The 15,904-nt window shown below is 41.3% G+C and overlaps 1 protein-coding gene and 1 long non-coding RNA gene across 6 annotated transcripts in view; both read right to left on the minus strand.

Annotated features, from left to right (window-relative positions):
- SENP2 (SUMO specific peptidase 2) overlaps nt 1–5,692 on the minus strand; it is a 31,247-nt gene extending 25,555 nt beyond the window's left edge. The window contains exons 1-2 of one of the 4 annotated variants that reach the window (XM_019463414.2): nt 5,414–5,692; nt 3,354–3,409 (exon numbers count right to left, since the gene is read on the minus strand). In XM_019463414.2, the coding sequence (XP_019318959.1) occupies nt 3,354–3,409; nt 5,414–5,514 (157 nt within the window). In that variant the 5' untranslated portion in view covers nt 5,515–5,692. Of the gene's footprint in view, nt 1–3,353; nt 3,410–5,177; nt 5,350–5,413 lie in introns of those variants that run through there. The other 3 variants (XM_019463417.2, XM_019463416.2, XM_019463418.2) reach the window with 3 other exon arrangements.
- A 1,212-nt stretch (nt 5,693–6,904) lies between these two features.
- The window catches only part of LOC109275251 (uncharacterized), a 60,492-nt gene continuing 51,492 nt past the window's right edge, over nt 6,905–15,904 (minus strand). The window contains exons 3-4 of one of the 2 annotated variants that reach the window (XR_002084018.2): nt 8,680–9,042; nt 6,905–8,121 (exon numbers count right to left, since the gene is read on the minus strand). This is a non-coding gene — a long non-coding RNA (uncharacterized LOC109275251). Of the gene's footprint in view, nt 9,043–15,904 lie in introns of both variants that reach the window. The other variant, XR_002084017.2, reaches the window with a different exon arrangement.

Raw genomic sequence — 15,904 nt, forward strand, 5'->3', positions numbered from 1 at the left:
CCACTAGCTTGAGAGAGAAAGAGACCATCAATTTAGCCACACTCTGCTAAATTTTTTTAGAGGAAAAAAAAGCCTGAAACTGAAATGGTGGCTCTTAAACAACAAGCACTCCAGAACATATAAAATATAAAACTGAAATAGAAAGATAGGGGAATAACTTAAACAACAGGGAGATGCGGCACCTGGATGGCTCAGTCAGTTAAGCATTCGACTTCTGCTCAGGTCATGATCTCACGGGTTCCTGGGTTCGAGCCTCAAGCAGTGCTGAGCCTGCTTGAGATTCTCTCTCTCTCCTTTGCTCTCTGCCCCTGCCCCACTTGTGAGTGCACACATGCTCTCTCTGTCAAAATAAATAAATAAACTTAAAAAAAAATTCCAGATTATCCCTCTAGTAATGTATCTTATATTCTGCTGTGGTTTTTTTTTTTTTAATGTTCATTGATATTTGAGAGAGAGAGAACACACGCGTGGGAGGGGCAGAGAGAGAGAGAGGAGGACAGAGGATCCAAAGAGGGCTCTGTATTGACAGCAGAGAGCCCAATGCAGGGCTCAAACTCACAAACCATGAGATCATGGCCTAAGCTGAAGTCGGATGCTTAACCGACTGAGCCACCCAGGTGCCCCTCTGCTGTGTTTTCTTAAGTGAAAGAGTAAGAGTTTTAGAGATTTATGCTTAACCACTAGACTGTCATTCAGGCCCCAGAGGGCATAGTATACTTGTAATAAGTAACATAGTTAAATAATGGATGCTAAAAAGCATTGTAATACTTATTTTCCTACAAATTTGTCAGAATCTGAGTATTCCTTTTTTTTTTTAATGTTTATGCATTTTTGAGAGAGAGAGAGAGAGAGAGAGAGCATGAGCTGGGAGGCGCAGAGAGAGAGGGAGACACAGAATCTGAAGCAGGCTCTAGGCTCTGAGCTGTCAGCACAGAGCCCGACGTGGAGCTCAAACCCAGGAACCATGAGATCATGACCTGAGCTGAAGTCAGATGCTTTGACCTCGACTGAGCTACCCAGGCACCTCAAAATCTGAGTATTCCTAGAGACTAGGCCAAAAAAATCTAAATGACTCAAAAAAGAAAGGGGAGGGGGGAGAAAGGAGGACAGGAGAGGAGAAGGAGGAGGAGGAGAGGAAGAAGGTAGACGGCCTATAAAATGGGGATAAGACCACCTTACTTTCTTCACACTAGACTAGGTTAGATCTCTTAAAACCCCTCTGATCTGTAAGATCATAAGTCTGAGATTCTAAGGTTCCCCTTTTCTTTTACCCTCCTTTCTTCCTCTCTCAAAAGCAACCAAGAGAGTTGTATTATCCAACACAGTTGCCAGTGGCCACATGTAGTTACCTAAGTTTATATTTAGTTAAAATTAAATTCAGTTCCTCAGGCACACTGGCCCCATTTCAAGTGTTCAACAGACATCATCACAGAGAGGTCTATTGGATGCAGTGCTGTAGACCTTTACAAACTCTTCCAATAAGTATTATATCCTCTACCCACTGCTTCCCCCTTGGTTCCCATCTATAATTTCAATTCAGAAATTATAATACATATTTCATGGAATCATGGAGGGAGAGATCTTTAACATGGAAGTCCATGAAATAGATGATTACCCTTATTATTTAAGGAACCTTCTATAATATCGTCAAAGTTCTTTTGTTTTTCTTGTTTTGTTGAAGTATAGTTGACACACAATGTTTTGTTGGTTTCAGGTGTAACCACTGTCAAAGTTTTTTATTTATATAAATAACTTACTTACTTATATTTTTGTTTAAAATTGATTCATGTTTTTTGCTAAATAAATGTATTTGAAAGGTAATTTTATACCACTACTCTAAATGTAAAGAAACATTCTTTGCCTTATAAAGAAATGAAAACATAAAAATGTTAAGTTCTAGCTGGGCCTATTAAAAGAAGGGAGAGTCACATGTAATAGCAAGTAATAAAAACATACTAGCATTAAATCAGGATATTCTGCTTGAAATAATCAGAAAATTAAAAACAACTGAAAAGGATACAACATTTTACTATGTAACATAATTCACATGTTATTTAATGCTATGAAATGCTGTATCCCCTAAAATCCTTTCCTAAACTGATACCCATCTTGTGCTTTGAGAAACACTGTCCCAGTGAATTTAATATAAATTCCTCGCACTCAAAGTCCTCTTTAATTTGACATACTTCTCTTTAGCCAACTTCTCCCCTGAATTCTATTCACTATTTCCTAAATTGCACAACTCTTCCATACTGTTCCCTCTGCTTAGAATGCTTTTCCTTCCTATTGCTCTGCTGATATCCCATCCACCCTTTAAGATCCATCTTACACACTAGCTCTTTCATCAAATATTTACTGAGACTTTTAATCAGCTGAAAATTGGACACTATTTTGTTACTATCTTTCTTATTTCATTTATCACATCCCTACTGACATTAGTAATAATTTATATGCTTGCCTTATACCCTCTACTATACAATTATATACCTCCACAATTGTAAGGTCCTTAAAAATAGAGACCCTGTCTTACTCATTTTTCTATTTCCTGTAGAACCTAACACATTGCTTAGCAGTAAGACATGCTTAATAATTGCTCATTGGATTTAAATGAAATCTTTTTTTTTTTTTTTAAGTTTTCTTTATTTATTTTGAGAGACAGCAAGAGAACCAGCAGGGAAAGGGGCAGAGAGAAAGAGAGAAAGAATCCCAAGCAGGCTCTGTGCTGTCAACACAAAGCCTGATGTGGAGCTCGAACTCATGACCATGAGATCATACCTGAATCCAAATCAAGAGTTGGACGCTCAACAGACTGAGCCATCCAGGTGCCCTGGATGTAAATGAAATCTTAACAGACATTTCTACTCTTAACTACCACATCTGGAGGAGATCAAAATTCACATTCATTTTTGAGACAGAGGAAATATTATTATTGTACTCCATTTTGCCTTTTTTCCTTTAATCTAGTTTTATTCTCTTCTATCAAGCTATGTCTAGCCCTCTGGATCCAGAGAAGTAAACAATTTGGGGCAACACATTAGATTGATTCACTCAGCTATTTGAACTAGATGACTCAATTTGAAGTAGTTTTTACAGTGTTTTTTCCTCAAAAATAAAAAGCACCTTTTTTTATAGGAAGATTCAGAATTTTAAAATACACATTCAACACACAGGCTTATCTATCTGGAAGGATACTTAAGACCCTGATTACAGTCCCTAGAAAGGATAACTGAGTAGAAAAGGGACAGGAAAGAGACTTACTTTTCACAGCATAAACTTTTTACCTTTTGAATTTTGTTCCATGCATATACTTTTCCTACTAAAAAAACCTAATTTTTAAAATTCATATTCAATACCTAATCTTGGTCTTTTGGCTGGTATTTCATCAGTGTCCACTGTAGAAAACAAAGTGCTGAAAAGAAAAAGAGAAAAAAATATATATATTTACATATACACACACATATCCATTTCTATAAGTAAACCTAATATGCATACAACACACCCCCTCCATCCACGTTGTCAAAAAATGAGACTCAACTGATGTTTGAAGAGAAAACACTCCTCTGTAGTAGGCCTTTACCATTTGAGGACTTAACACTCTTGTTTAAACTATTTGAAAGAGAGCCAAAACTCCCTATCAAATGATAATCTGTAATCTGGCTAAAGTACAAACTTGAAATTGGCCAGAAATCATTTGGCTAGTAAATGAACATAGGTGACAGCCTAGGACTGGTCTATCCTTTTTCTCTCCAGCAATGATTTTAAAACAACAAATAACTTCCTTTTGAAAGATGACAACATCTCCCCACCCTCACAAGAAAAGCCATCTTCTACTTTACTAGAAGCAGACAATATAAGAAGCCTTAAAATATAGTTCTTAGCCATAAAAGGTGTTACATTTAACTGCATTTTTATCATGGAAACTATATTACAGTGGTAATAAAAAATTGGGGAATTCAGGAAAGTTTTTGGGCCTATATATACCTCAAGAATGTTAAAAGCTTACGGTATATTATAATCATCTTTCTAAAGATAATTATAATTGATCATTTTTCCAAAAAAAAATTAACAGAATAAATCCCAGGAGAATACCATTCAGTTAATAACTTTGAACATCCCAGTAAGACCTCCTGGCTTCATTTTGACTGAAACATGGCTTACATTGTGAAGAATTGTTTTAGATAAAGGATGTGTGGTGAAGAACAGGGTTTTGATCTCCAAACCATTGTTTCACTCACTGGCAGGGATTCACAGCAGAAAGAAAGGACAAGGAGAGGAAATTAATATTCTCTTATTCAATAAATATGTACCAAGTACCTATCATGCACCAGCCTCAGCACAAGGCCGCTGAGGTAGAATAAACAAATACCACCCTTATAATATATTAAGCATCATTTAAGGCACTTTACAACATGCTCCCAAATGATCCTCTTATCAACCTCACAAAAAGGTAGAAAAGACTAAGTTGAAACCTTGGTTTCTCTAGAACACATGATGGAATGTAGCCAACAGCCTATTTCATCAATGATCTGCATTTTCAGACTCATGTATTAAATCATCTTGCTCTCTCAAGCTCCAAGAAACTATCCTTCAATAATCCTGGGCTTAATAAAAAATGAAATTAACACTTGGTCACTAAAAGTTGATGGGGGAGTAGAGAATTGGTATGGTCTTTTATTCTCTAGATTAATTCTCAAGCAAGGGGTACACACTATGAAATGAGACAAACCAAGGGGCAGATACTGAGTAAGAACAGTTTTAGTTTCCCCCCAAAATTTTTAAGCACAAACTAGTGATCTTTTTAAAGAAATGAGACACCTAATTTCCCCCCCTCATATACTAACTCTAAAGCACAGAACCATCATCCCTCCCTCCCTCGCAAAACACACACACACAGTTTGACAGCTGTTTCAGAACAAAACAGCTGCTGTTCTTTGGTGCTAAGAGAACAATTCTTGTAGTCAAAACGGCTTTGGTCAAGCTATGAATCTCACTTCCTTTAGCTGCACTTATTGCCTACATATGACACTTGGGAGTGTGCTGTGTAAACAGTGAACCACAACACAGACACTATTCCTTCAATTGTTACTTTTCAACTAACGAAAGAGTAGCAAGATACAATAAAACCCCATTTGACAGCAATCAGCTCGGACTCTGACAAGAACATCAAAGATCCTAACCATCACGGTGCACTCCAAAGACAACTAGCTCGTTCCATCAGCAGCAGCCGCATCGCACAGTGTGGAGGGAGCGACTACGTCACCAGGATACCCGCGACTCACACCTCCACCGCCTTGGCCTGGCCAACTGTTTCGGCAGAGCAGGGCCTGCCTGGCTGGATCAGCGCTCTCGGGGCCGAGCCCCGGGTGGGGGAGGGAGTACAGCCAGGCTGGCGCTCGGCCCCCTCTCCTCTCACCTGTTCGAGCGCCGCCTCTTCAGGAGGGCCCGGGCAGGGGGCACCGGCCGGTCACAGAAACGGAAAATGGTGCCGAGAATCCTAACCAGCCATTTGTACATACCAGGCCCAAGCAGCAGCGGCGGCCGACACACCCCGAGAAGCAAACCCCAGAGCTGTCGCCGCCGCTGCCGCCTTCGCCGCCTCGGCCACCACCGCCAAGGCTCAGTCGCCGACTTATGACGCGATTGGAGGGCCCACAGATAAAACGTCCTGAGGGCTATAGGAGGCCCCCGCCTGCCACCACTCCTGACGTCACCTCCTCCCGCCGGACCGGAAAGCATCTTCGTCCTCAATCTGCGCACGCGCAGCTTCACCCCGTACCACATCCCGAACCTAGCAACCAGAATGCGTGCGAAACTGTCTCGGTCCAATCGTTGGCGAGATCGAAAGGGCTGTGGGCGGGGCTTTCTGTTTGGCGTAGCCAGTCGTGAGACGGCCCGCCGGACAAGGCCCACAGGCCACAACAAGTGAGGCTTCCTCACCTGGGAGCCAGCGCTCCGGAGGCCTGAAATATACTGTAGGTACTCAGTAAATGTTTGTTGAGGGCACAAAATAAAGGTAGGTCAGAACAAATGTTTACCCTGCTAAGTGCCCTTTGGTTTGCATATACCTAAGGTCTAGTACTTTACGACGTACTGTCATGTTCGTTTCTCCCAGCAACCTCAGGCGATGGTGAGGAGTCTTATGCCCATTTTTAATAAATCAGGAAATCAAGTACAGAGCGATTAAGTAATTTGCCTAAAGTCACAAAGCTAACTAGTGGCGTAGCAGGATTGGAACCGGGATCTGAGAACCAGCGCCAGTCCCTCGCCTGTGAGGCGAATTTACTGGAAGAAACATGATTAAAAATTACAAGATAATTGTGTGCAAAATGCAGTAGGAGCCAGAGAAAGGAAAACTACACCTTGGAGAGGGATAGGGAAGGGCATAATTCAAAAAAGGCTTCACAGAAACTTAAAGACAAGAGGTACCTGTGGCCTAGTACCTGCTAGTCTCCACCCCTGGGCTGGCAGGGAGTGCAAATTAACTCTCCCTGTTATCTAGAGGTCATACTTCTGGTTAATTATCAATAAGAGAAAAAAGTCCCACCCTATTTAGGGACAAGAATATCCAGTCCCCTCCCCCAAACATTGCTGGAATCCTTTTCTGGCCCCACAAATCCATCCCTGACTACACTTGACCTTTACCTCTGATTTAGTTAAGGCCAGACTTCAGGCTTCCTTGAACTTAACACAGGCACTCCCCATTACAGCCTCATCCTGTACTCAATAAAGTGTTCTGGAATTCTGGTGCAAGATACCACCTAGAGCTCCAGAACCACCTGTGGCTATCACCACTCTGGCTTGGGCATATGGGAGGCAGTTCCTAGAGAGTGGAACCAAATCCTAAATGTGGACATAGGCCCCTTCCTTAATTCTCCAAAACACAGTTAACACCAGACTGGGTTTTTTTTTTAATTTTTTTTTAAGGTTTATTTATTTCTTGAGAGAGACAGAGACAGAATGTGAGTGGGTTAGGGGCAGAGAGAGAGGGAGACACAGAATCCGAAGCAGGCCCCAGGCTCTGAGCCATCAGCACAGAGCCCGACGCGGGGCTAGAACCCACGAGCTGTGAGATCATGACCTGAGCCGAAGTCGGACGCTCAACCGACTGAGCCACCCAGGCACCCCAACACCAGACTGTTAATGAAAGTTTGAGAATAGAAAGACCAGAAGTTTTGTGGGTTTTTTTTTTTTTTAAGAAACTGTTTCATTTCCATCAACCCTATTCCGTTTTGTTTGCCGTTGTAGAAAAGCAGCTTAAGACCACTCGGTGTTGTTCCTATCCATTCAGTGGTCTAAGCAGTGGGAGCTCCAGAACAGTCTTCACTGGCAGGCTGAGCACTCCGGTCTTCAGTAGAGGACTGCTGAATAGGCATAGAGGGCACCTGCACACCTTCAGTTCAGTCTGCAACTTCAGGTTGAGTAGCAGTGAACTCAGGAAGCTGCTCTTCCTTTTCAATCTCTTCAAGATCTCTGTAGAAGAAGAGACAGGTAGGACCTGATGGTGCCACAGATGTGCAGAACTTCCCAGGCCAGCATCCACCACATCAGACCCACTGAGTGAGCTCTCTTGTTGTAAGCGATAGCAATGTCTATATAGCACATAGGAGAGTTTGTGTTACATGAGCGACGGTAGCCAGGTTAACATAAGATGCCTCTGTGAGAGGCTAGTGGTCAGCCCTGGGATCTGTAACCACCAGAAGTCTCGGTTCCAGGAAGGCTGCCTGGATCTACTTAGTGAAGTTTCCAGGGGTGAAGCAGCCAGCAGCAGGGAGTGGCTCCAGTAGCAGCAGCAAACTTCAGCACAGCTCTCTGGCCAGTGTTCCCAGATGATATGACACTGACATCAGCTGGGTTTTCAAGGCTCCAATGGCACAAGCTGCCAGCAGAAGCTTCTCTCAGGTTCTCTTCAGATTTATGATGTAGATCCCATCACGTTTCCTTTTGTAGGTGTACTGTTCCATTTGGAAGTCAAGGTTAGTGCCACTTAAGTGGGTTCCTGCTGCAAGGAATTTGAGGACATCCTCCTTCTTCATTTGCAGGCCATCATGGGCTCCGAACATTGTGAAAGTTTGCTTTAAGCTATGATGGGAATGTAGAACAAGACCGCTGTGTGGCCCCTCTCTGGGTAATTTGGAAAGCAAAGACCAGAAGATTTAGAAGTGGCTATTATCATCCGTAGTCCATTGCTCATTGCCTCCCAGAAGGACTTTACTCCCCTCAAGGTCATCTCTCCACTCTTTTACAAGCCACCAACAGAAGAGAATTTTCTCTCCACCTCTACTCCAACCTATTTCAGGCTGGACTCCCGGTTAACTTAAAAAATAGTCTACCATGGCATTATTATGCACAGCACTTGAGCTGTGTCCCATGTGTCCATTCCACTATAAAAGATGGCCTTTGCCTTCACTGAACCAAAAAGAACACTCAAGCATTGCAAAGGGATTTTCCGAGACAAAAGAGCAGTCTCTGTTCAAAACATAAATGGGAAAACTGCAAGGTGCTTTAGAATAGCAGCGTATCTCAGGTTTGGGCCACCAAGATTTAAGAAACATTGACACCAAGTCTCAGGCCACTCCAGTACAACACATTTTTTTTTCCTCCCTCACTAATAGCACCTGCACATACCCAATGCTGAAATGTTAGACCCCCTCTATGAAAAGTGGAGGGCTTTGGAATTACCTCAGTCGAATCTCTGGGCCTCATCAGGAAGCAATAACTCTCGAGTGTAGCAACTGCCAGCCACCGCCTGCACCTGACATTTTGCCACTTGGTGAGCTTGCTGTCCTATCATCCCCAGGAGAGGCATGGGCCGATGCCCATACAGTGGTCAAGGAGTGGGACCACGCTTACTCCAAACCCACCACTGTTGCACCCATTCCTGGACTCAGGAACTCTTCACCAGAGGGCTAGAGGAGAAAACCAAAGCCATATGGAGAAATAAAGACATTGAGGTTTGGATAACTTGCACCCGTGTACTGTTGGAGGGGCACATCCTCATTGCTTAAGTTTTCATTAGGCTATCCTAAACGATTGCCCAATTTTCTGAAAAACAAAATGACAACAAAAACTTTGTTGACAAAAAACAACAAAAAACTTCTCCTCTTCCCTCTTCCCCTCCCCTCCTCCTCCTCCTCTTCCACTTGCTGAGATCCTCTCCTTCAAGCCTTTCCAGGACCCATCCCAATTTTCCTCAAAACCTACCTCTCCTCCACAGAACAATAAAGACCCAGCCCTCCAATTCATTGCTCAGTCTTGAACATTTTCCCTTTACCAGCATTCTCAGAGTATTAAAAGATTTATTGTCAGCTTTGGTTTTGCTGACCCCTGCCCGAACTCTGGTCCATTTGATAGAAGTAGATTGAAGCCCATAGGTGAGATGCTGTTGGTTTGGGCTTAATGTACCTAAAATCCAACATAGCTCATCACCCTAAATATTAATTTCCTTCTGGGGACCAACTCTGGTATTCAAGAAAAACGTATCCTCCTAATAATGAGGACTTTGATCTTATTCAGTCTAATAATAACCTTGGCCTTATTATCCCAAAGCAAGTGTAGTTCCTTGTCCTAGATTTTATTAGAAAAGTTGCTCACATTAACTTCAGGTTTGGCCTGCCTTGTGAAGAAGTATCTGAGCCTATTTTCTAATCTATAAAACACAGTTAATCAAATCTGCCTCTCAGATCTGTGGGCCAGTTAAATGTGCTTACGTATGTGAAGGACTGACTTCAGTATCCAGCATGGCTAAGTGCTTAATGTTTCTCTTCCCTCTTCTTCCTTCAGTTATCTAATAAGCCATTTAATTTGTCAGTTCCACAATCCTACACTTTCCTGCGTTCTCCATGGATCCGCCTTTTCTCCTCTCCAAACCCATCAAACGTACTATCATTCAAGGCCTGATCACTTCTCAGGCCTTCCCAAAAGCCACCTCCTCTTGTATTCTGTCCCTTTTCTATCTATTTGCAGGGTGATCTCTCTTGTGTTGTCTTTTGTTGTTGTTTTGTTTTCTGCTGTGGCTGTTGTTGCTAAGGAAGGTAAATTTATAGTGTTCTTATTTATTAAGGAAAGTAAATGTATAAATTAAATTTGTGGTTTTCTGTTACCATATCCTAAAAGTGGTTGGGTTGATTTTAATCAAATTCCAGATGTTTGGAGTGATCTGACTTCAACTATGGGTACAAGACTCTCATGACCAGTGCTTGGGAAGCCAGCTAAGTAAACATAAAAACAGAAATCTGGTTCTAATAATAATAATATTTTAGATTCAAATAAATCTAAAATATGTGGTACCAGCGTTCCTGAGTCGCTCAGTCAGTTAAGGGTCTGACCTCGGCTCAGGTCATGATCTCACGGTTCGTGAGTTTGCGCCCCATGTCGGGCTCTGTGCTAATAGCTCAGAGCCTGGAGCCTGCTTCTGTGTCTCCTGCTCTCTGCCCCTCCCCAGCTTGCACTCTGTTGCTCTCTCAAAGATAAATAAACATTAAAAAAAAATTTTTTTTAATAATAAAATAAAATACGTGGTACCAACGGATGTTCAATATTGGCACTACCCCCAAATTTTTTATTTTTTGAAATGAATTTTTAACTAATAAAAGCATTTGCCTCTGTCTTGCCAGTGTGCATACAGGCCTTGCTAGAGCCTTCTATCCTTGAAATGCTCTGGGCAGCACTCTGCAAACAAGCAGTTATTGAAAGCGCTGGATTTGCATTTATTTTGATACATTGTTTGTAAGGAAATCATGGTTTCTTTCTTTCTTTCTTTCTTTTTTTTTTTTTGACATTTATTTATTTTTTGAAAGACAGAGAGAGACAGAGCGCCAGCAGGAGAGGGGCAGAGAGAGAGGGAGACACAAACTCCAAAGCAGGCTCCAGGCTCTGAGCTGTCAGCACAGAGCCGGAAGCAGGGCTCCAACCCAGGAACTGTTAGATCATGACCTGAACTGAAGTCGGAAGCTTAACTGACTGAGCCACCCAGGTGCCCCAGGAAGTCATGGTTTCTAAAACAAGGTAGCTCTATTCCATGAAGAATACTCCTTAGGCCAGGAAAGTAGTATACAGACATTTTCCCTCCTGTTTTGTAATAAACTACAAAAAAAAAAGTTAATAAGCCAACCTAAATGTGTTATTCTCTCTCTATATTATTTCTTACATTTGTTATATATTATTGTGGCATATATTATTTATTATGTTTATTTGTATTACATGATACTAATATATTAACATACAAAGAAGTGAACAGGAAAAGAAACTTACGTTCTTGCTGCCTTGAAGATAAAATCCACTATCTTAAGCATGGCATGCAGAGTGCCTCCTACCCTGACTTCCAGTTAGTTTATCATTTCCCTATGCATATCCATCCAAACTGGCAATCCACACTTCTTTTATAACTCCAAGTTTGTTCCCTCTGCCTGAATTGCTTTTCCTCTACTTTCTTCACCTCACAGGCTCCTACCTAGTCTTTAGAATCCAGCTCAAAAAGGATGTCCTGTGTGAAGCTTTTTCCACGGCCCCTCCCTGTGGGATTCCCAGCAACTTACTGCTTCCTCCTTGGTTCTATGGAAGGTGTATCCGTAACTCTATATCAGTATTACTAGTATCATTAATATGTCTGTCTCCTTGTGAGAAGGAGCCATCCCCTATTTTTTCCTCATTATTTTTTTTAAATAGAAGCTTGAGAAATGTTCAATAAATGAAGGAATGAAGACATGAAACAAATACATGGATTAGGGGAAAGTTACCCTGATCTCCTTGTAGAAAACGAATCAAGGAAACATTTATTTCTCCAAACGTGGACAGCTAGTGAGATTGTGGGGTCACTGAAGCAGATGAAAGGACAAAATTCTATGTGATAGTGAGTCATATACCAGCTTAGAGCATTAAACCAGGGTGAGAGAGGACATAGGTCACCTTTCCTGACAGCTGAAGCCAATGAGAGTTATAAAAACACCTCCCTTCAGTTCATTACACTTCCATACCTGTTTTTCCTGTCCACGCATTTGGAAGCTTGCCTGCCCCCTTTCTAATCTGCTCTCTGTAGCAAGCGATTTCTAGGTTAAGAAGAAGAAAAAAAGCCAATACATAATACTAAATTGGAAATGAGGCAAACTGTGTTATTCTTGAGTTGTGATCATTTTTCAGAATCATCGTATGAAGAAAATTGATTGATGATGATGATGAGAAATAAAGACATGGTTTTCCTCAGGATACCTTTGAGTAAATGTTAACATTCAAATAGTTATGAGTTACCCCATCTTTTGGAACTTTGAAAAACTTTTAGTTACTTTTTAAATGTTCATTTATCTGAGAGAGAGAGATAGAGAGTGAGCAGGGGAGGAGCAGAGAGTGAGAGAGACAGAGAATCCCAAGCAGGCTCTGTGATGTCACCAAACCCTGAGATCATGACCTGAACTGAAACCAAGAGTAGGACAGTTAACCAACGGAGCCACGGAGGCACCCCTAAAAACTTTTATTTTGAAACAATTATAGATTCACGGAAAGCTGCAAAAATAGTACAGGGATGTCCCATGGACCCCCAGTCAGTTTCCCCCAATTGTAACATCTTACATAACTAGAATGCACTATGAAAGCCAATAAATTGACATTAGTACAATCTACAGATCTTATTTACATTTTACCAGTTTTACATGCACGTGTGTGTGCGCGTGCGCGCGCGCACGGTTCTATGCAATCTTATCACCTGTGTAGATTGCTGTAACCCCCACCACAAGCAGGCGACAGAACGAATTCACCTCTCAAAGATTCCCTATTCTCCAATTCTCCCTCGCTTTCCTCTCCCTCCATCTTTTGAAATGCTTTCTGTTTTTTCATATTTGATATTTCTAACTCTCTCTTCTTGAGAGGATGGGTCCTCCCATTGATACCTTGTGTTATTTTGAACACTGGAAGTAGAAAAGCACAGACAGCTAGGAAGTTGTAGGAAAACTTGTGTGCCTACTGGCAGGAAAATCAATACTAACACAAAAAGCCCTCCCAACAGAAATTATTCTTATTCCCATAATTGGCTGGTTTCCAGGAAAATGTACATTGGCTCTGTCTAGATAAAGACTTGGCATGGTACTAAACTGATAGGAGCTCAACAAATATTTATCAGACAAGTACACTGACCCAACAGTGCATTCCACAACAGGTTCCTAAGAGAATGTGGAACAATTCTCCATTTGTTCCAGAGGGCAGTTGTTACCAAACCAGTAAAGCTTACTGCAAATGGAAAACTAATAAAGCTAGCAGGCCACCTATTTGTTTTTCCTATTTATGTATCCCTAAGTTATTTCTCCAGCAGGAGACAAAAAAAAAAAAAAAAATACACTACAGTACTGACTAAAGTCATTTACCTGAAACATCACTATCAGGTGCCCTCCATTCCTAAAATCCACCTGACCCCTCTTCTCAGCACTGTGCAGACTGCCTTCTGACAGAAGGGAAAGGTGTAGACTGTGTAACCACTTAAGTAACATAGTTACCAAGTGCTGAGTGAGCTTACCTTGGTAGCAGACTGTAACGCTAAGAACTTTACTCATATTAGCTCATTTAATCCGAATAACAGCCCTGTGAGATACCTGCTTTTGTTTTCCTCATTTCACAGTTGAGAAAAGTTAAGAATGGAAATGTTTTGCTTCAAGCCACACAACTAGTGAGTGGAAGATGTGGGATTTGAACCACTGCTAGCGGGTCTTGGCCTTCATTAGGTCTGAGGTGTGACACAGAATCCATATGCAATACTCTGAAAAGCACCCCCCCCCCCTCCCCCCCACGCGCCAAGCAGGGGAAATCTGATTGTACTGATTCTTTGGAAGCACTGCTGGAATCTACTTCCCGCAAGGAATCCCCTGCTATTCGAATGGGATGCAGACACAGAAAACCGATAAACTTCTATGAGAGATAATTTTGCTTCATAAATGTGTATTTCAGGTAGACAATGCTAAATGACTAGTGGCTTTTGCCTGATGCCCTGGGTAACAATGTATTATTTTTTTTTAATTTTTTTTTAACATTTATTTATTTTGAGACAGAGAAAGAGCATGAACAGGGGAGGGTCAGAGAAAGAGGGAGACACAGAATCTGAACAGGCTCCAGGCTCTGAGCTGTCAGCACAGAGCCCGACACGGGGCTTGAACCCACGGACCACGAGATCATGACCTGAGCCGAAGTCGGCCGCTTAACCGACTGAGCCACCCCAGGCGCCCCCACAATGTATTCTTTAAATTGTTTGTGTCTTTCTTTATAAATGCATGTTTCAGCTCATCAGACCACCGCCCCCCCCGCCCCCCCCCCCCGCCCCCCCCCCCCCCCCCCCCCCCCCCGCCCCATAAGCCTGAGTGACTGCTACAAGCCCTTCACCAGAAAGGTAATTAAATTACCTCATAGCCAGGAGAACACAAGTTCAGTTACTTCCAACACTGAAGTGGATGCATTCTGGCAGAACTCTCTATTTAAAGCTTTTGCATTTAATTTTCCTTTAGAAAGTAGGAGGCAAGGGTGAGGGAGAGATAGGCTCTGGATAGGAAGAAATAAAAATATGTATAATGCCATAAAAATGTTCCTTTAATCTGAAGCGTATCTGGACAAATACAGGTATATGAATGGACTTAATGAATGTTCTTAACAAAATATAAAGACTGCCTGATGAGGAATGTGTGTGTGAATTAACATAAAAACTAGTTTTGTGGACACAGACCAACAGAATACTCATTGATTTGTTTCACTCACAAGAACAGGGAGGCAAATATCTCAGATCACACTTGATTTCAACATACCAAGCCAAGCCACTAATAAACCGCCCACAAAGAATGAAACTATTTGAACTCGTCATTCTACAAATACACATTATAATATTAAGATATGCATAAAATTAAAAAAAAAAAGATGTGCATAAAATTGTGTAAGGTAGAAAGTACTCGACCTTCCACTGAAAAGAGGAGGAGTCAAATATCCTGAAAGGGTTGGGACCCGCCTGCAGTCCCTGGGAACTTCCTGTTGTCACCACACCTCTGGTGTAGTTATCTGAGCTCCCTCTGAGCAAAGCCCTCAGTGGAAACTCAAGGCTCTGCAAAGGAAAATTATTCTTGTGAATGTGACACACACTCTCTCCAGTTTCCATATGCTGAGATTATCCTTCTTCTTCAGTTTGATCTGCTTGGTGAAAAACAGGTAGGTCATTTAATGAATGGTTTACTTAATTATTTAAAAAATATTATTTTATATTGTCACTTTGCATTTATCAGCCCACTCCCTTCAGTGGACTTTTTGAATCTTATTTAGTCATTGTGAAGGAAAGAAGATACGGATTAAATGAACTTTCTAACCCTGAACATTTTTTTTTCAGTAATGAAAGAAATTATTATTCCTTTGAATTAACTTCTTCTGATGTATGAAAAATAAATGTGTTGGGAAATCTAAAGGTTATTTTCTTTCATAGTTAAGTTTTCTGTGCCTTTCCACCTCTATGAAATAAAATCATTTATGTTGTAGAAATTTAAGTTTTGTTTTATTGTAATATCTAATACATAGAGGATAGGTTTTTTATAAGCTTTCATACACTGAGGGTTTATTTAAATTATCTTTTAGGAAAACATAGTTTTTATTATGTAAACCCCTTGGAATTGTGTCTAGCATATTGATAACTTAAAAATTTTAATGATAATGAATAAAAATTAAAACAGTGATGTACAGGGGCATCTGGCTGGCTCAGTTGGAAGGGCATGCAACTCTTGATCTCTGGGTCATGAGTTTGAGCCCCACGTTTAGTGTAGAGATTACTAAATAAATAAAACTAATTTACACAGCAAGATAACAAAAATAAAGTGAAATGCTGTTTTATTTTTATTTTAATTAATTAATTAATTAATTTTGAGAGAGAGAGAGAGCACGAGAGGGGAGAGAGCTGCAG

This window comes from Panthera pardus, unplaced genomic scaffold (genome assembly GCF_024362965.1).
Source record: "Panthera pardus isolate Hobbes unplaced genomic scaffold, ASM2436296v1 HiC_scaffold_16, whole genome shotgun sequence".
Lineage (NCBI taxonomy): Eukaryota > Metazoa > Chordata > Mammalia > Carnivora > Felidae > Panthera > Panthera pardus.